The sequence below is a fragment of the Callithrix jacchus genome, chromosome 17, assembly GCF_049354715.1.
Source record: "Callithrix jacchus isolate 240 chromosome 17, calJac240_pri, whole genome shotgun sequence".
Classification (NCBI taxonomy): domain Eukaryota; kingdom Metazoa; phylum Chordata; class Mammalia; order Primates; family Cebidae; genus Callithrix; species Callithrix jacchus.
Genome location: NC_133518.1, coordinates 42262870 through 42283599, shown reverse-complemented (window position 1 = coordinate 42283599; position 20730 = coordinate 42262870). Strand labels below are relative to the sequence as shown.

The window sequence follows — 20730 nt, the reverse complement described above, 5'->3', positions numbered from 1 at the left end:
CGAGGTGCCGTCACAGCCGCTGCGCCGGTCTCTGGTGTCGCGCTGGCGACCCGTGTGATTCCTCCACTGGAGATTTTCTGCTCCGTGAGCGACCAGAATTTGTCTGAAAGTGTGGCATAGTCTAGTTCTCCGCGCGTTCACTGAGAGCTGCAGTCCCCATATGTTAGCGATCGGCCATCTTGGATCGGACTCCGACAGTTTTTATATGAAGATAACATTGGAAATCTTTCTAGACATTGGCTTAGGCAAGGATTTCATGACCAAGAACCCAAAAGAAAATGCAATAAAAACAAAGATAAATAGCTAGGACTTAATTAAATGAAAGAATTTTTGCACAGCAAAAGGATGTCAGCAGAGTAAACAGACAACCCACAGAGTGGGAGAAAATCTTCCCAACCTATACATCTGACAAAGGACTAATATCCAGAATCTACAACAAACTCAAACAAATCAGCAAGAAACAAAGACAAACAATCCCATTGAAAAGTGGGCTAAGGATATGAATAGAAAATTCTCAAAAGAAGATACACAAATGGCCAAGAAAGATATGAAAAAATGCTCAGCATCCCTGAGGAGCAGGAAAATACAAATTAAAATCACAATGCACTATCACCTTACCCCTTCAAAAATGGCCCCAGTCAAAAAATAAAAAAATAACAGATGTTGGTGTGGATGTGAACAGGGAACACTTCTACACTGCTGGTGGGAATGTAAACTAGTACAGCCACTATGGAAAACAGTGTGGAGATTCCTTAAAGAACTAAAAGTAGAACTATTTGATCCAGCAATCCCACTATTGGGTATCTACCCAGAAGAAGGGTGCTGAGACCAATTCTGATGTGTGTGACATATCATATTGTTTGCTGAGAACAGTGGCAAGGAACACCTAGTTGACCCCCCAAAGCAGAGAACTGCTTAAGGCATTCTAAAACAGGAAACAATATGAATATGTCTCACACCAGATGAACTAGTTATTTGAGCACAGGATATCCTCTACCTCAATTGTTCCCTTCTAAAGAATGCTTTCTGGTTTATCTTTAACCTATAGTGAATATACACTAGCTGCCTGGTTAGTTTTCCTTTAACCAATGAACGAACACAGAGCATCCACTTGTTAAACTTATCACTGGAATGTAAAGAATAAATACGTGAGTCAGAGTCTACTCTGGACTCTCAGCTGGGCATGCTGTGAGCCCCCTGAGCCCATCTTTTGCACTCTATCTCTGTGTCTGTTTCTTAATTCCTTCAGTGCTGCCTGGGTTGGGGTCTCCACAGCCAAGCTGGTCTTGGCAGAAAGGAAGTCATTACATGAAAAAGATACTTGCACATGCATATTTATAGCAGCACATTTCACAACTGTAGAAACATGGAAGTGGGCTGGGCATGGTGGTTCACGCCTGTAATCCCAGCACTTTGGGAGGCCAAGGTGGGTGGATCACCTGAATCAGGAGTTCGAGACCACCCTGGCCAACATGGTGAAACCCCATCTCTACTAAAATACAAAAATTAGCTGGGCATGGTAGCATGTACCTGTAATCCTAGCTACTCAGGAGGCTGAGCCAGGAGAATTGCTTAAACCTGGGAGGTGGAGGTTGTGGTGAGCTGAGATTGTGCCAATGCACTCCAGCCTGGGTGATAAGAGTGAAAACTCCATCTCAAAAAAAAAAAAATGTGGAATGAACCAAAATGCCCATCAATCATCGAGTGAATAAAGAAACTGTGGTGCATGTGTGAGTGTATATATACATATATCTGGTGGAATAGTACTCAGCTATAAAAAGAATGAATTAATGGCATTTGCAGTGACCTGGATGAGAATGGAGACTATGATTCTAAGTGAAGTAATGCAGGAATGAAAAACCAAACATTGTATGTTCTCCTAAGTGGGAGCTAAGCTATGAGGATGCAAACACATAAGAATAACACAGTGGACTTTGGGGCTTGGAGAGAAAGCGTGGGAAGGGGGCAATGGATAAGAGACTACAAATTGCGTGCCGTGTTCACTGCTAAGGTGATGGGTGAACCAAAATCTCACAAATCACCACAAAAGGATTTACTCATGTAATTAAACACCACCTGTTCCCCAATAACCTATGGAAATAAAAAATAATATAAAAAAATTAGCCAGGCATGGTGACATGTGCCTGTTGTCTCAAATCCTCAGAAGGCTGAGGCACGAGAATTGCTTGAACTTGAGAGGCAGAGGCTGTAGGGAACCGAGATCTTTAGCCTGGGCAACAGAGCAAGACTCCGTCTCAAAAACAAGCAAAAAGACTAATGTTTCTACTTTTGACACCAGCATAGTAATAAGAGCAAACAGCTTATAAAATCATTCTGAAGTCTTTAATTAAAATCCATAGAGCATTTAACATGAACAGATGTTTAAATTCTTTCAGTGACTCTCATATTTTAAAATCCTTCACACGGCATCGTGAGGCTAACTTCATGCTAGAAATCTACAGATAACTATATAACACCACAAAAATACATTGGGAGTCCATTCCAATGCAATTTTACAACACTTTAATTGGCAGACAATGTAAAGATATTTAAAAACAAAAATTACAAAATGAGCACATAAAAGTCTTCCCTTTTGAATTTTTAATAAAATACTTCTCTGTATAAGATCTAATGAAAAATTCCAGTTACTTATAAAATAGCTATGTGAGAAATCAATTGAGAGATGCATCTCTATATGTATGAATTACACTTTTGTTTAAATGAACAAAATGTTGAACACTTTGATGACACAGCACACCATCTATTACTCATGTTAAAATAGATGAAAATACTCAAAGAAGCAGTTGGATACAGGCAAAAGAAAATATGATACTTGAGGCTGAAATTTAAAAAAATCCAAAAAACAAAACAACCTCCCCATTCCCCACCAAACCCTTATAAGAAAAGGAATGAGAGAACATTAAACAAATTGTGGACCAAATTCTCATTCTTACTATTTAATGAGAAACAGCATAAGAATTTGGCTTCAAAGTACTAAAACAGCTACAAAACTTACTTGGCCTGGACAACTTAACAGCATACCAACTACTGAAATAACCAAGAGCAATTGGTGTACTGCTGGAGGAAAAAACAAAAATAAACTTTTTACAGGTTTAACTTTGTGAAAAAATGGATCTTTTGGAAACCATAGTCTCCTTCACAAATTGCACTTGAGATGGCTGAATGCATTGATTGAGCAAGGCATTATTATTGGTTCACTGACACACACAAAAGCAGCTACAGATAGTGGACATTTTGGACTATTAAAACTATTTTATACATGTTTTTCTTCTCTAAGAAAATGATCTGTGATGTTTGTGAAACTTAACAGCCTGCCTGTCTGCTCTACCACATTTCTGGAGACCTGATGCTGGTTCGGGGTACTGTTTCTGCTATGGAGAAGCCGTACGGAAATATGAAAAGAGTCAGTCTGAACGATATTAATTTCTGGAATTTTAAGCTTTATCTTGACTACGAAAGGAAGCTCCTGCATCAGTGAAACTGATGGTTTCACTGGCAAAGCTTACAAAATGTACATAATGAGTACCACCAGTTTGAGTACTATGATTTTTCTGTAGAAAAATGACAAGTAAATTTCTGTAATTTATTTTTTAAAGATAGAGAAGGCCTTTCACAGCCTCTTCTCTACAATAAATTGTCTTTTACAGTAAAAACACAAGAAACAGAAAGCAAGCTCACAAGGCTGAGAAATTGTACAGTTGCTTTAAAAAAGTGTTCTAAATAATGGGATGAAGTGTGACAATTAACTTCAGTGGAGATCTGCACAGTTCCATCTCATATATAAGGTAAAAATTAACCACTATGGACAGTTACAACTAACAGAAAAAGAACTGATGAATAAAAAGTGAGTAAAAAAGACCCTACAGTTTACCTATTATCCTTGAGCTAGAAAGATACAGTACAGTCCAAAAATGCAGTGACTGGGTATGTCTTATTGAACTGTTTTCCTTCTTTCATCTGCCTCCCTCTCTCTGCCTCCTCTCATTAAAACCAAGAATCCAGGTTAGTTTGGAAGTACCAATCTTAAACGAAAGCAGAAACCTGATCACAGAAAAGAAACAATGAAAAACTTGCATCAATAGTTCTTCATCCCTCCCACCAATCGGGGAAAAAACCCTTCAATCTTTATTAGTTACCCCTTTGAAAAGCAAGAAGAATCTTAAATCGAAACCAAGGTTCAGTAGAGGTGATTTTAATTTTTTTGTGCAACTGAGTCTTAGATGTTTAAGACTTTAGTCTATATGTTGTTTAAATAAATTAATACATTCAGTCAAATTCTAACACGGAGGCAATTATTAGGTAATGCAGGAAAATGTGAAAAGAAACGGGACTGGAAGCAGCAATCTTTAAAATTCACTTAAGTTTCTCAAAAAAAGAAAAAACTTATTGATCAGAAATATTTAGAAATAATGTTTCAGTTAAGAGAGGAAGGCTTAAATAGATTTAAGTACTCTAGTTATGTGGAAACGAAGGAATCTGGGGAATTTGTCCTGTGCCCTACAGTCTAAGTCCTCAGAAGATTTAAGCTGAAAGAGCATATTTTTAAACTTTGGAGGTGGTCTTAGTCTACCCTATCTCAAAGAGAAAATTTTAAGTTTCTTGAAGTCCAACTGCTTTTCAGATATACTCTACAGTCCAGGCATATCAATGGATCCAGCTTCCTCAAGATCATGATGGGGCAGAAACAGCCTCTGCCTCTTGCATCGGTCCACATTTGGAATAGGTCTACAAGGGGAAAAAAAATTGAGAATGCCTGACCGCTATCCAGCCATTATGGAGCTCTCTCTTATCTTAATCTATTTTCAGTTCTGATCTTTAGAATAATAATGTTAAAAAAAAAGTAAAAAAATTAAAACTTTTTTTAAAGACAGAGTCTTGCTCTGCTGCCCAGGCTCTGGGTACAGTGGTGCAATCTCCGCTCACTGCAACCTCCGCCTCCCAGGTTCACGTGACTCTTCTGCCACAGCCTCCCCAGTAGCTGGGATTACAGGTGCCTGCCACCACACCTGGCTAATTTTTGTATTTTCAGTAGAGATGGGCCTTCACCATGTTGGCCAGGCTTGTATGGATGGAACTCTTGACCTCAAGTTATCTGCCGGCCTTGGCCTCCCAAAGTGCTGGGATTACAGGTGAGAGCCACTGCGCCTGGCCGGAAAATAAAACTCTTTTACTGCCTATCTGTATAGAATTGTCAGCTTGCTATGCTCAAATATTGGGGAAGTATCCTTATGTGTTTAGTGGCACGATGTTTACTAAAATTTCCCTTTGGAGTTTTCAGAAGCTGGCAGGTGCTACTTCTTCTATGTTGTAAAACAGATGTGGGCTGCATGCTATTTATATAACTGTCACACGGAATAATGAATGAATCAATTTGTCATTGATGGAGTTTGTACAGTTGAGGTGAAACATTACACACTTTAAAAGCAGGAACAGGTTAATATAACATTATAATTTAACTTTTCTTTGTATTACCATAATAGATGTTTCCTTTAAAAACAGAGAGTTAACGAGGCAATAACAATAAACACTGAGGACTGCTTGAGCCTCATTATGCAAGATCCCACTACAGATAAACAAGAAAATGTTGGTAACTAATCTTATCCGAACATCTGAATTTTATGTAAATAACAGAAAATAAAATCATGGAAACTCATACAACTGATAAATGACAGATAATGAATATTTCTCTCTTATACTGAAGGCACTGCTAATATACAAATAACCTACTAACATTTAAACTCTGAAATCAGCAGTTAGTGAAAGGAGTCCATTTAGTTTAATACCAGCATTTTAAAAAACAAATAAGACTACTCTGAGTCATGGCAGAGGTTTCAATGAGCTAAATGAAAATCAGATAGAACAACAAGCTGCTCCATATAAAGATTGTGGTTCCTACTTTTTAAAAAGTATGCTATAACTTACTTCCTTAAAAATATAGGCATATCACAAAAACTAAAGAATAAATATAATATATATATATCAAAACATAGGCCCTGCTGAGAAATCTTCATAAATTCTAAAATAATTTCAATGGTTACAGCTTGAACCACACATTCACATATGACATGCAAAGAGAGAATCCTAGCATCAATGAACAGTCTAGCATAAAGCTAAAAATACAGAATTAGAATGAAATAGGCAGTAAATAATGTATATCACAAACTGATGACTGTGTCTCCTATATCATAGCACACCTTGGAACTTAAAAAACAATTAGAATTTCTTCAGCCCCAAGAAGCACTACTTATCGACCAACTATGAAACTCTCATAAACTGTCAAGTAAGCAAATAAAAAGCTATACAAAAGAATACAATTTATTTTAATTAATGACTAATATTTCATATTTTATTAGAAGATTAATTTGTAATCATTGTACCCTGTAGATTTTGAAACAATTTTATTAGAAATTACTTGCTGGTTCTTGAATAATCTAAAAAATTGTACTTACTCAAATTCAGAATGCTATTTATAGTTCTAAGCAGTTAGATGAAATATTCTGATTAGTATTCTAAAGTTGCTTTGGTACAAAATTTAGAATAAAGCAAAACTGGCAGCACCACAACAAATGTGATCCTTTCACAGCAGGTCTAAAGGACCATCAGAGACAACAAAGCGTAAGTTAAAATACACATAAATAAGAGCCATTCTCCTGACAATTGTCTTACATCATTAAAAAGAGAAATAAAATCCATATTCAGTAAGTTATACTGGAGGCCGAAATTTCATGCTCCGTGTAATTATTCCTCAATGATAGTGTAAAAAATGCTTATTATTGCTAACTGATGCCTAATTCATAGTTCAGGATGCTTTAATGGTGAGGCCAATAATTAGAGTGGTTCATTTTAATGTATAGTCCACTGATACTATAATATTATTTAATACAAGGTTTAATTTAGTCTTTGTTTTTTTTACAGATTTATTGAGGTATAATTGACGTACAACAAATTGTACATACTTAAAGTGCACAATTTGATACAGTCTTTTAAACAGCATGAAAAGTGCCTAATAACTTAAAAATGAAAAAATTTCCATTTACACTTACTATTTTAAAATAGTACATTCTAATTTTTATGAGATACAGATATGAATTTGTAAAAAGGTAGATGGAAAGAGAAGAAATTAACTTAATTCCAAAAGCCAAATTTATTCAGAAGGTTTAGAAACACCAAAATTGACAGCCAGTTTTCTTGATTTTCTTCTTGAAGAAGAGCTTGGTGTTGGCTTATGGTGAGATATACTACGGCCTTGAGAGGCAGTTTCAACTTGAAAAGAAGATGCGGGTTGAGCAATCTGAGAGGACTGTAGAGAAGCTGATGAGCTCTCCTGTGGACTTACTTTGGCAGCACTGGAAGAATCTGGCTGGCTAGTGTGAACAGGAGCAGCTTGAGAACACTGGGCCTCCTTATTCTCAAAGTTCTTTTTGTTTGCAACCCTTTTTTTAGTAACCTGTTAGGAATAAAAGCATCAATAATAAAATGTAGGCAAAAAAAATAGCTAGTGTTGGAAATTACTACAAACCATGCATGCTGTTAATATGTCAATCACAGCTGATCTGTGACTTCCACTTATAATTTCCAAGGAAGACTTCAGTAATACAAATAACTTAGTTACAATAAAAATATTTAAAATTCTTGGGCTGGGCACTGTGTGCTCACAGCTGTAATCCTAGCACTTTGGGAGGCTGAGGCAGGCAGATTGTTTGAGATCAGGAGTTCAAGACCTGCCTGGGCAACATGGCAAAACCCCATCTCTATGAAAAACTTACAAAAACTAGACAGGCATGGTGGCACATGCCTGTAGTGTCAGGTACTTGGGAGTCTAAGGTGGAAGGATCACTTGAGCCCAGGAGGTGGAGGCTGCAGGGAGCTGAGATTGTGCATGGGCTACACTCCAGCGGGGGATACAGAGTGAGATCCTGTCTCCAAAAAATTAATTAATTAATAAAATAAAATAAAATAAAAACCAAATAAATACAATTCTCCATAGGTTAAATATTTAAAAAATACTTGTGATTTTATTTATATTTCTGATTTTAATCAATCTGTATTAGAATGGCATATTATTCCTTGGTACAATTATCATTTATTAGAACACAAAATCAGAGAGTAGGGACAGGTCAGACTTGCCAACCATTGCCTTCTTACTCCCCACACTAGTACTGAACTTCCAGTTGGCACTAAGTTAACTGAATAAAGAAATGTTTATCAATAGTCTTTCAGCATTAAACAAGTAATTCTCTTTAAAATATTATTTTTTTTTCTTACCTGCAGAGGTATAAACTGATTGTGCACACCCCCTGGCATTCCCCCAGCCACGGGCATGGTCCCAGAATATAAAGGATGATGGAAGGGCTTCCCAGGAACTGGCACTGGTGGTCCCCATGGCACTGAGCCAAAGAGATGAGATGATGAAGGCATTATATTAGCTGTAGAAAATCAAGAAAAATTTTTCTTTTAGTGAAATATCATCAAAGCTCTGAAATTTGAGACCTCCTGCTAGCCTTTCTGGGCTTTTTTTTTCCCCTTTGACAAAAGGTCTACACTTACTTAACTTACAATTACTCTTCCTTACAACATTCAACCTCAGGATCCCTTCCTAGGACGATGTGGACTATCTACAGAAATGAATTTATCTCACACTGGCCTGGAAAGGAGAGTAATACTAGTAATACCCTATGCTGATACAAATTTTAGGAATATTTGCAATGACATTTCTAAAAATAATAAAAGGGTCAAGAAACTGTACCTTGGGAGAGAAAAGCTTGGGCACAAAGAGGGAAATCTTAAGGATCTCACCTGCCCCCAATGCTAAGTTTCTTCCATAGTGATCCCAGCCTACAAAAAAACCAAAAGAGCTCAAGTCCTGAAATCTCATCACTTTGATATGACAGGCAGAATCTTTCTTTTCTCTATTTTAATATTTGTAAGTCAAGGATTTTTTTCATTTACACTGTGTTTCTTATTAAAAATGTATTCAACCAATGGGTTCTAAACCTAATTTGTGTATCTGAGTCACTTGAGGAGCTTATGAAATATAGATTCCTGGGCAGAGTCTCAGGCCTAGTAAGCCAGACTCTGAGGGGCTCTGGAGTTTGTATTAAGCCCCACAGGTGATTCTTATGCAGACAGCCTGTACCAGTGCAGCATTTGAAAACTACTATATTAAACAGTGACAATCAAGACACCAGCACACTGCCACTGAAGAAGGTATGTACTATGTTCAAATCTTTTCATAGAGATAAAAAAGCAGCCAGACCTGTATAATAGTATACCTTAATTAAAATTCAGCTACTTAACACATTTTTGGATCAGGAGAGAAGAATCATATTTCAGTGTTATGAAATAGAGATACACAAATTCTAAGAGGAGGAAAACTTTTAATATGAAAAACACTAATAAGATTCAGAAAATTAGGCCAGGTGCACTCATGCCTGTAATCCCAGCACTTTGGAATGCCAGGCATGGTGTGTGCCTGTGGTCCCAGTGACTCGGGAGGCTCATGTGCAAGGATTGCTTGAACCTGGGAGGCAGAAGTTGCAGTGAGCCAAGATCATATCACTGCCCTAACTTGGGTGACAGAGTGAGACCTTGTCTCAAAAAAGAAAAGAAAAGTAGAAAATTAGGTCTTGAAACTTCATCTACAAGCAACTTTGGTGGGAGTCACAATGCTAGGAAGGTCCATTTAAAAGATGCTATGCTAATCTTATAATGGTCAACTCCATAATTTCCCCAAGAAATCATTGTTATAAATATGAAATACATATTCCTCAGCTGGGACACTTTATATCATAAAAATTGTTTTATACCATAAAATAGAAACATTCAAAATAACTTTAAAATATTAATCTAATGCTTAAGATGTTCTCTGCTGATTAACCTTCAAATCTCTTGGCATTTATATTTTAACCGGAATATTTGGAGAACACCTTTATAGGACCAAAAGCATTCTAATTATAACCTTAGAATTATTTGTAGATATGAATAAACTAATTGACATGAAAAGTTTAAAATAGCAGTAATAAATGGGGATAACAATCATTCCTTTTAAAAAATATATTATCATAGCTGGGCGCAGTGGCTCAAGCCTGTAATCTCAGCACTTTGGGAGGCCGAGGCGGGTGGATCACAAGGTCAAGAGATCGAAACCATCCTGGTCAACATGATGAAACCTCGTCTCTACTAAAAATACAAAAAATTAGCTGGGCATGGTGGCGTGTGCCTATAATCCCAGCTACTCAGAAGGCTGAGGGAGGAGAACTGCCTGAACCCAGGAGGTGGAGGTTGCGGTGAGCCAAGATCGCACCATTGCACTCCAGCCTGGGTAACAAGAAAGAAACTCCGTCTTAAAAAAAAAAAAAAAAAAAAAAAATATATATATATATATATGTATATATTAATTATCATAAGACAAATTCTTTTTTAGAGAAGTTTGTGTGCACATTTTTAGGTACTCTACACATACTAATTACTTAAAATTAATCTATACATATCTACTGTATTCATTCTTGAATGTGAAGCAGCAATATTCAAATTAGACTTTACAAGTTATGGTGATACTACTATACTGAGCTATATAAAAGCATCAGATCTATTATGTCATGAAAACTTTATGACTAAAACATTGTTGGCCAGGCCCAGCGGCTCATGCCTATAATCCTGGCACTTTGGGAGGTCAAGGCCAGTAGATCGCTTGAGTCCAGGAGTTTGGGACCAGCCAGAACAACACGGTGAAAACCCTGTCTCTACAAAAAGATACAAAAATTAGCCAGGTGTGATGGCATGTGCTGTAGTCCCAGTCACTTGGGAGGCAGAGGCAGGAAGATCAACTAAGCCCAAGGAGGTCAAGGCTGCAGTAAGCCCTGATCGTGCCACTGCACTCCAGCCTGGGCGACAGAGTGAGACTCTGTCTCAAAAAAAAAAAAAAAAAAAAAATCTAAGTTTGTCGTGGTATTTTCCTTTTTTTTTTTTTTTTTTTTTTTGGAGACACGGTCTTACTCTGTCACCTAGGATGGAGTACAGTGGCACAATCTTGGCTCACTGTGGCCTCTGCCTCACAGGCTCAACTGATCTTCCTGCCTCAGTCTCCCGAGTAGCTGGAACTACAGGTACCTGCCACCATGCTCAGTAATTTTTTCTTTTTTGTACTGACAAAATATACAGTCGAACTCATGGCTCTAGTGATCCTCCCATCTAAGCCTCTCAAAGTGCTAGGATCACAGGCATGAGCCACAACACCCAGCTGTCTGTTTTCAAAGCCCATGCTTTTGTTACTGTACTGCACTGGGATTCCTTTGACTGTATCAACAATGTTTTATTTCGTTTTGGTTTGGGTTTTTGGGGCTTTTCTTGAGACAGGTCTTCCAAAGTGCTGGGATTACAGATGTGAGCCATGATACCTGGCTCAGACTTGGATTTTGAATACCAGTTCTGCAGGCATGAGCCGCTATACCTGGCTCAGACTTGGATTTTGAATACCAGAATGCTAAATTACATTTAAAAAAATCAAAATACTACATACACATTGTACGAAAAAAGATTTTCTTTTTTTTTGAGACAGAGTCTAGTTCTGTCACCCAGCCTAGTGTATAGTGAGGCGATTGTGGCTCACTGCAACCTCAGCCTCCTGGATTCAAGCAATTCTTCTGCCTCAGCCTCCTGAGTAGCTGGGACTACAGGTATGTGCCACCACACCCACCCAGCTAATTTTCGAATTTTCGTATTTTTAACAACAGAGATGGGGTTTTGCCGTGTTGGTCAGGCTGGTCTCGAACTCCTGACCTTAAGTGATCCGCCTGCTTTGGCCTCCCAAAGTGCTGGGATTACAGGTGTGAGCCACTGCACCTGGTCTAAAAAAGATTTTCAACAGAAAACAGCAGACATCTGTTCTAGTTCAGGTTTAACTGTTTTAGATATGTATTTCCACAGTTAAATAATTTGCTTATGCTACTTGTTAAAAATCTATTAACTTTAGGCATTTTTAGATCTACTGACTTCCTATTTAAATATATCAAAATTCAGGTTTTTTGCATTACCCCTCACTGTTTACCCTGTACCCCCAAATTAAGTATATTACATCATTTGTTTAAATATATAAGCAGTGTTATCTATTTGTGATATGTGCCTATGTAAATATTATCAGTGCAGAGCCAAACTGGGTAATCTGATTATGTTTCTTTTCTTTTCTTTTTTGAGATGGAGTCTTGCTCTGTTGCTCAGGCTGGAGTGCGGTAGTGTTATCTTGGCTCACTGCAACTTCCACCTCCCAGGTTCAAGCAATTCTCCTGCCTCAGCCTCCTAAGTAGCTGGGATTACAGGTACATAACCACCATGCCTGGCTAATTTTTTTGTATTTTTAGTAGACAAGGGGTTTCACCATGTCAGCCAGGCTGGTCTCAAACTCCTGATCTCGTGATCTGCCTGCCTCAGCCTCCCAAACTGCTGGGATTACAGGTGTGAGCCACTGTGCCCAGCCAATGTTTCTTTTCTTGTAAAACCTTTTGTTTTTACTTGAGTTACTAATTAATTATCTTTTTTTTTAGGGACAGGTCTCATTCTGTCACCCAGGCTGGGGTACAGTGGCACAATCACAGCTCACTGCAGCCTTGACCTCCCAGGCTCAAGTGATCCTCTTGCCTCAGCCTCTCAAGTAGCTGGGACTACAGTTGCATGCCACCATGCCTGGCTACTTTTGTATTTTTTGTAGCGATGCGGTTTTACCATGTTGCCCAGGCTGTTTCACCATGTTGCCCACTCTAATAATTATTTTTTTAAAAGCTTAGTCCTGCCCTTATCAATTCTTTAGGAAAAATATAATAAAAGCTGCTTAGTGAGCTGAGGTTGTGCCACTGCACTCCAGCCTGGCACCTGGTGATGGGGTGAGACTGTCTCAAAAAAAAAAAAAGCTGTTTAGTCTTCTCTGTACCTATCCTTAATGTTTTCCTTTTGCTCATCTATTAATAACCTTCCTTATTGCCAGACTCCCCTCTGCCTCTCTAGTTGGGACTAGTCACTTTCTAGACCCACCAAGCAGCTGGCATCCTTAGATTTCCATTCACTGTATAACTACACTAGATATATAATTTGTTATTTTGGTTTCATAATTTTCTTTTTCAAACTACTGCTTTGTTTTGTTGGAGCATATAATCCAGTAGGTTCTTAAGAAAGGGTAAGCAAGGCATGATGGCTCATGCTTGTAATCTTGGCATTTTTGAAGGCTCAAGTGGGAGGATTGCTTGAGCCCAGGACTTTAGCTTGGACAACATATTTAGACGTTAACACTTCAAAGGAAAAAAAAAGATTCATAAGAAACAAATTTGCTGCATTGGAATCAAATTATTTTCTGTGCGCAGAAAAAAATTAAAAAAAAAAAAAGAAATTTGCAAATCTGAAAATATCTTTATTTCTCCTTTGTACTAGATTAACAGTTTGGCAGAGAATACCTCAAAGAACCCTGGGGCAGAATGAGTTTCATCCTAATACAGAGAAATTAGGATGAAACTCATTCTGCCTCAGGGTTTTGAGGTATTCAATGCTTTCTGGCTTCTAGGCACTGTTCAATGGTGCAGTACCTTCTAATTCTTGATCTTTTATATATACTGTATTTTCTCTCTTCTCTGAATGTCTTAGGACAATCTTTTTTTCATTAGTAATCAGAATCTGAAGATAAGCTGTGTCTTTTTTCATTGTGCTTAACATTTTCTGGCTCTTTTAGTTTAGAGATGCATAGTTTGTTTTAGAAAACTTTCTTTTTGACACTTAATCTCCTTTCCCTCTTTTTCTGGAACTCCAATAAGGTGGGAGCTGGATCTGTGCCCTAAATTTGAGTTCTTTCTTATTTTACAGCTCTTATCTTCTTTGGCTTTACTAGGACTTTATCTACTAAATTTTAAACTCTTACCTGTTCTCTAATTATTTTTTCATTGAATGTTGTTCTTATTTTTTGGTTGCAATACTCTTTTATTTCACTAAAGATATTAATTATAGCTGTCTTTGCAATTTTCTTATTTCCTACATTATCTCTGTTTCCAGGTCCTTTTCATTTCTTATTTTAACTGTCTTTCATTTTACAGATTTTCCTTTTCACGGTCTACTATTTATACATATTGAAGAAGAAGACATTAAGGCTGTGATGAGAAACAGTGTCTATGTTGGGAAGGAGAAGGGCTAGGCCACTAGATGATTTGAGGGCTTTAGTCTAGGATGACTGGTTAGTGAGCCAGGCTTTTGGTTGGGACACTCTCTAAAACTTGGTAGGTCTTTTCCTTGGAAGTCAATACATTTTTGATAAATTTATTTTATAAAAGAAACATCCAGCCGGGCGTGGTGGCTCACATCTGTAATCCAAGCACTTTGGAGGCCAAGGCGGGTGGATCACCTGAGGTCAGGTGATCAGACCAGCCTGACCAACATGGTGAAATCCTGTCTTAAAAAAAAAAAAGAAAAAGGAAACATCCTCCAATTTCCTATCTGGGGAGAAGGGTATGGCTGGCTACAATCTGAGAATAGGATGAGGAAAAGAGAACTTTTATTTAATCTCTGTATTTTCAGTCTCCCATTTCATTCTCTACTCCGCCTGATACTCCCATACCTAGAGAGCTCCCCTAGAGAACACACACACCTCCAGTCTGGCTGTGTCATGGAGGGATAAAGGGGGTAGTCTCACCACTTCACACACAGAATTTCAACCAATCCCTTTTTTTTCAGCACATGCCTCATCATTAGTTTCTGATGCCTCCAAGTTCTGAACCAATCTGCTTATCATGCTCATTTGTAATCTCTTCTACAGGCACTTTAGCTTGTAGCTTTTACCTTTGCTCTGCTAAAATGTTTAGTTCTTCAGTTGTTTTTCTCAGCACACTCTTTTCAAACCTCTAATCTGCTGATATTGCTCCCATCTTTGTCCTCGTATATTTACGCTTTTGAAATCTTTTATTATTCAGTTTAATGAGAAGAGATAACTACATGTGGTAAATTTAATCAGTATTATTAACCTTTCCAATGCTTATTGTGAGGATTAGACATTTAGAATTCCTGGAGTATTACCTGGCAGTACATGCAGAAAGTGATTTTCTAAACTTAAATAAATTACTGGCTTTAAAACAATAATAAAGATAAGGGGAAGCCAACTGCTTTTAGGAAAAAGGCTCAGTGATTTAGAAAATCTCTGAACTTAAGATTTAGAATTATAAAATGTTAGTCTTAACAAGATTTTGGATATAGACTACTGCAAATAAGAAAATACAGTTCTGAATAAATTACATGATTTTTTTTTTTTTTTTACGTTTTGGTGTCTAACATAAACCCAAATTCATCTGTTAGCAGCTGTTGGAGAATAAGGGCCTGCCCACTCAAAGAACCTCCTCTTACTACTCTAGCCATACCAGAGGCTGGAGGAAGAGAATGGTATTTCTAGATGAATTTGCAGGCTCTGGCTTTAGGCTTTCTCACAATTTCTTCTTACATTCCTAGATATTTAAGTATATTTTTGATTTTTTAAAAGTGATGCTGCTTCTTAAAAGAACTTAGTAAAAATAACAACTCAATGACAAATACTTATGAATGAAAAACATCTTACCAGTAGCTTGGGGAAAAACTGGAGGAATGGTTCCGGGTGGTACAGCGGAAGGATAATTTGCAAATACAGGTGAAGGCAAAGGGAAATTCATACCTAAGGAGCCCTGTGGAAGTATTTAAAAGTTGTAAGACAACACAATGCAAACTTTCTATAGAGACTAATAAAAAATTTAACAGAGAAGTCCTAAGTCATGGACAGTTCTTACCAACTGTTGTAAAGCAAAAAGTGCAGCTTTCTCCTTGGCTTCATTTTCAGAGTGGCACTGTGGCCCATGTACCAGTAAGCCATTAGATAATTTTACTTGGCAAATGGTCATTGTCTAAAAAGAGAGAATATATATGTCTATGAAATTCTCTGTCTAGGAAGTTGACCTCCTTCAGAGCTTAGTCTAAACAAATAAAATACTTTTAACAAGAATTTTAAAAAGGGCTTTCAGTTTAAGTTTTGAACTGCCAGGCAAAAATTTTAGAGTTGTTGCCTTATCTTTCCGTGTTTACAAAACAAAAAGCTTTCCAAAGCTGGCTAAAGGGTCAAGCAACTGAATGCAAATGAAAGTCAGCAAAATTTTTTCTTTATAAAAGGGGTTGACAAACTATGGAGTTCTGCCTCTTTTTGTAAATAAAGTTTTACTGGAATATAGCCACATCTATTCTAATGATTGCTTTTACACTCTAACTGCAGAGTTCGGAAGTTTTGATAGAGACCATCTGGCCCACAAGGCCTAAAATGTTTACTATCTGACTCTTTACAGAAAAAATTTGCTGACTCATGTTTATACCATTTTTTACTTAGAGAGGTATTTTGGTAATATGTGTTAATTGCCAAAATATAAAAGATTCAGAAATTCTGATGTGTTTTCTACTCATATTTAAATTATAACTATATTATACTCTTTCTGTTTTATAAAAAAGCTTGTTTTGTTTTGGTTTACCTTAATTTTTGTTTTTAAATAGATTTAGGGGGTACAAATGTAGTTACATGGATATACTACATACTGGTGAAGTGTGGACTTTAGTGTACCCATCGCCAATAGTATACATTGTACCCAACAAGTCATTTCTCTTCCTTTTTTTTTTTTCTTTTTTTTTGAGACAGAGTCTTACTCTGTCCCCAGGCGCCAGGCTGGAATGCAGTGGCACAATCTTGGCTGACTGCAACCTCCGCCTCCCAGGTTCAAGCAATGCTCCTGCCTCAGCCTCCCAAGTTAGCTGGGACTACATGCACACGCCACCATGCCCAGCTAATTTTTTTAGTTTTTAAAGTAGAGACGGGGTTTCACAATGTTGGCCAGAATGGTCTCGATCTCTTGACCTTGTGATCCGCCTGCCTCAGCCTCCCAAAGCGCTGGGATTACAGGGATAAGCCACCGCGCCCGGCCTCCCAACAGGTCATTTCTCATCCCTCATATCTCTCTCACCATCCCATCTTTTGGAATCTCTAATGTCTTTCATTCCACTCTGTATGTCCATGTTTAGCTCCCATTTATAAATGAGAACATGTGGTATCTGACTCTGTTTCTTAATTATTTCACTTAGGATAATGGTTTTCTTTCTTCTTTCTTTTTTTTTTTTTTTTTGAGATGGAGTTTCGCTGTTGTTACCCAGGCTGGAGTGCAATGGCGCGATCTCAGCTCACCGCAACCTCTGCCTCCTGGGTTCAGGCAATTCTCCTGCCTCAGCCTCCTGAGTAGCTGGGATTACAGGCATGCGCCACCATGCCCAGCTAATTTTTTGTATTTTTAGTAGAGACGGGGTTTCACCATGTTGACCAGGATGGTTTCGATCTCTTGACCTCGTGATCCACCCGTCTCGGCCTCCCAAAGTGCTAGGATTACAGGCGTGAGCCACTACACCCGGCCTAGGATAATGGTTTTCAGTTCCATTCATGTTGCTGCAAGATACATGACTTCATTCTTTTGATGGCTGAACAGTATTACATAGTATATGTATACACATACATACACACCCAGTTTCTTTATTGAATCATCCATTGATGGACATTTAGGTTGATTTCATATCTTTGCTACTATGAATAGTGCTGTGATAAACATACAAGTGCAGGCATACTTTTTATGCAATGATTTCTTTTCCTGGGGTAGATACCCAGAAGTGAGATTGCTGGATTAAATCACAGTTCTATTTTTAGCTCTTTGAGAAATCATCAGACTGTTTACATACAGGTTGTACTAATTTACATTCCAATCAACAGTGTATAAACACTCCCTTTTTGTCACATCCTTGCCAAAATTTGTTTTTTGATTTTTTAATAATAGCCATTCTGTCCAGTGTGAAATGGCATCTCATTGTGGCCCTAAAATCTGCACTTCTCTGGTAATGTTGAACAGTTTTTTCACATTTGTTGGCAGCCCCTTGAGAAGTCCTTTTTTGAGAAATGTCCACTTATAACCTTTGCCTATTTTTAATGCCGTCTTTTGCTTTTTACTTGTTGAGTCTCTTGCGGATTCTGGATATTATTAGTCCTTTGTCAGATCCATAGTTTGCAAATATTGTGGACTGTCTGTTGATTATTTCTTTTGCTGTGCAGAAGCTTTTTAGTTTAATTAAGTCCTATTTGTCTATTTTTGTTTTTGTTGCATTTGCTTTTGAGATCTTAGTCATAAATCTTTGTCTAGGCTGATGTCCAGAGAGTTTCTCCTAGGTTTTCATCGAGGATTTTTATCGTTTCAGGTTTTACATTTAAGACTTTAATCCATTTTGAGTTAATTTTTTTATGTGGTGAAAGATATGGGTCCAGTTTCATTCTCAGGCATATGGCCATCCACTTTTCCCAGCACCATTTATTGAATAGGGTGTTCTTTCCCAAGTGTATTTTTTGTCGACTTTGTGGAAGATCAGTTGGTTGCAGGTATGTGACGTTATTTCTGGATTCTCTATTCTGTTCCATTAGTCTATGTATCTATTTGTCTGTTTTTATACCGGTACCATGCTTTTTTGGTTACTAGAGTTTTGTAGTGTAATTTGAAGTCAGGTAATGTTGATGGCCTCCAGCTTTACTCTTTTTGCTTGGGATTGCTTTAGCTATTCAGGCTCTTTTGTGGTTGCATATAAATTTTAGGACTGTTTATTCTAATTCTGTGAACAATGATGTCGATAATTTAATAGGAATTACACTGAATCTGTAAATTACTTTGGGCAGTTGGTCATTTAAATGATCTTGATTCTTTCTACACATGAGCATGGGATGTTTTTCCATTTGTGTCATCTATTACTTCTTTCATCAGTGTTATGTAGTACCTTTGTAGAGATCTTCTATTTACTTGGTTAAATGTACTCCTAGGTATTTTTTTTGGTAGCTATTGCAAATGGGATTGTGTTCTTGATTTGGTTCTTGACTTGCTACTGGCATAGAAAAATGCTACTGATTTTTGTACGTTGATTTTGTATGCTGAAATTTTCCTGAAGTCATATATTAAATCTAGGAGTCTTCTGGAGCAGTCTTTAGGGTTTTCTAGATATAAGATCATATCATCAGTAAACAGAGGTATTTGACTTCCTTTTCCAATCTGGATGCCTTTTATGTCTTTCTCTTGCCTGCTTGTTCTACCTTCCAGTACTATGTTAAATATGAGTTGTAAAAATGGGCATTTTTAAAAATCTGTGGTTTTATTAATTATCTTAAGTCTTCTGATCACACATAATTTAAAAATTTGTGTATATTCCCATTTTAATCCTTTTAAGTTGGCAAAAGCACTATTTCCAATCACAAATATGCAGCAGTTCTACAGTTTTATGTTTCTGAATGGCTGTTTAAAGACAACCCTAAATTATAGCTTAGTTTGACTTAGATTATAAAGAATTCAAGAGTAAAGTTTAACTTGCTACTATTTTAAAAGCTTGTGACCTTACAGATCATCTATATAAGTGATAAGTGTTATTCCTTATTTGATATTACATATAAACCATACTAAAATGCCTTTCAATAAGCAAAAGGAACCATTTTAAATACAGGGAATTCTAATTCGATTGGCATAGTTAAGGCTAAAAAGAGAGAGGAAACATTGCTACCTGATCTTCAACCCTTGCCTTTAGGAGGCAAATAAATACAAAACACAGGTGAATCTTGCTTGGTTCTGAGACAGTGAAGGAATTGTCCCAGTATTTAAATATATTCACATAACCAGTTACAGAAATCTAAATATAAAACAAATCTCCGGTAAGTTTTAAGAGGTACTCTCCATCTTTGAAAAGTTGAACATTACCCAACAAAATATTCTGTCAGTCGTTCATAAACTGAATTCTGGTGTATGAGATCTATGACATTATGGTACACATAAAAAAGTCATGAGACATTTCTGTTTTATAATAAATAAGGCAGTGGCCAATTATTACTCATTAATAGCTTTTTTGAAATAAGCTATCAAGTCTACCCTTTTTTTTTTTTTTTTAAAGATGGAGTCTGTCACCCAGGCTAGAATACAGTTGTGTGATCTCAACTCACCACAACCTCTGCCTCTTGGGTTCAAGCGATTCTCCTGCCTCAGTCTTCTGGGTAGCTGGGATTACAGGTGTGCATCACCATGCCCGGTTAATTTTTGTATTTTTAGTAGAGACAGGGTTTTACCATGTTGGTCAGGCTGGTCTCGAACTCCTGACCTCGTGATCTGCCCACCTTGGCCTCCCAAAGTGCTGGGATTACAGGCGTGAGCCACTGTGCCCAGCCTCTGCCTTCTGCTTAATGCCAGCAAAGATCACTTTTGTTCCAGGGATATACTTCTTGGGATTCTACAAATACTCCATCAGGGTATCCTCTCCCCAGGTAATGCCTTTGTTCTTATTGGCATCTGTGTAAGAGAATTCAATAGACTGACCCATCTTCTGCCCGAAGAGACCATGGAGATTAGGCTCAGTCTTGTGCCTGCCTCCCTTTTCCACGGTGTGGCACTGGGCACACTTCTGAACAAAAATATTGCCTTTCTCAACATCACCCATATTTAATTCTCTTTTTCGTTGCTAGTGCGACGAAGGTTCCCGCTGAGAAGCTGGACGTCCCACTGTCTCAAAAGTGGGGATCTTTGTCTTGTTCCAGTTGTTAGGAGGAATGCTTTCAATTTTTCCCCATTCAGTATGCTGTTGGCTGTGGATCTGTTATATACAGCTATTATTACTTTGAGGTAT

At 37.5% G+C, this 20730-nt stretch overlaps 1 protein-coding gene across 13 annotated transcripts in view; it reads right to left on the bottom strand.

The window, feature by feature from the left end:
• Positions 1-2324: 2324 nt before the first annotated feature.
• XRN1 (5'-3' exoribonuclease 1) overlaps positions 2325-20730 on the bottom strand; it is a 119982-nt gene continuing 101576 nt past the window's right edge. For 8 of the 13 annotated variants that reach the window (XM_008983719.5, XM_008983720.5, XM_008983723.5 and 5 more), the window contains 5 exons: positions 15801-15914; positions 15596-15698; positions 8818-8856; positions 8287-8447; positions 2325-7468 (listed from right to left, as the gene is read on the bottom strand). In XM_008983719.5, coding sequence (XP_008981967.1) covers positions 7166-7468; positions 8287-8447; positions 8818-8856; positions 15596-15698; positions 15801-15914 — 720 coding nt within the window. In that variant the 3' untranslated portion in view covers positions 2325-7165. The remainder of the gene's footprint in view (positions 7469-8286; positions 8448-8817; positions 8857-15595; positions 15699-15800; positions 15915-20730) is intronic. The other 5 variants (XM_008983721.5, XM_078354050.1, XM_002759526.6 and 2 more) reach the window with 1 other exon arrangement.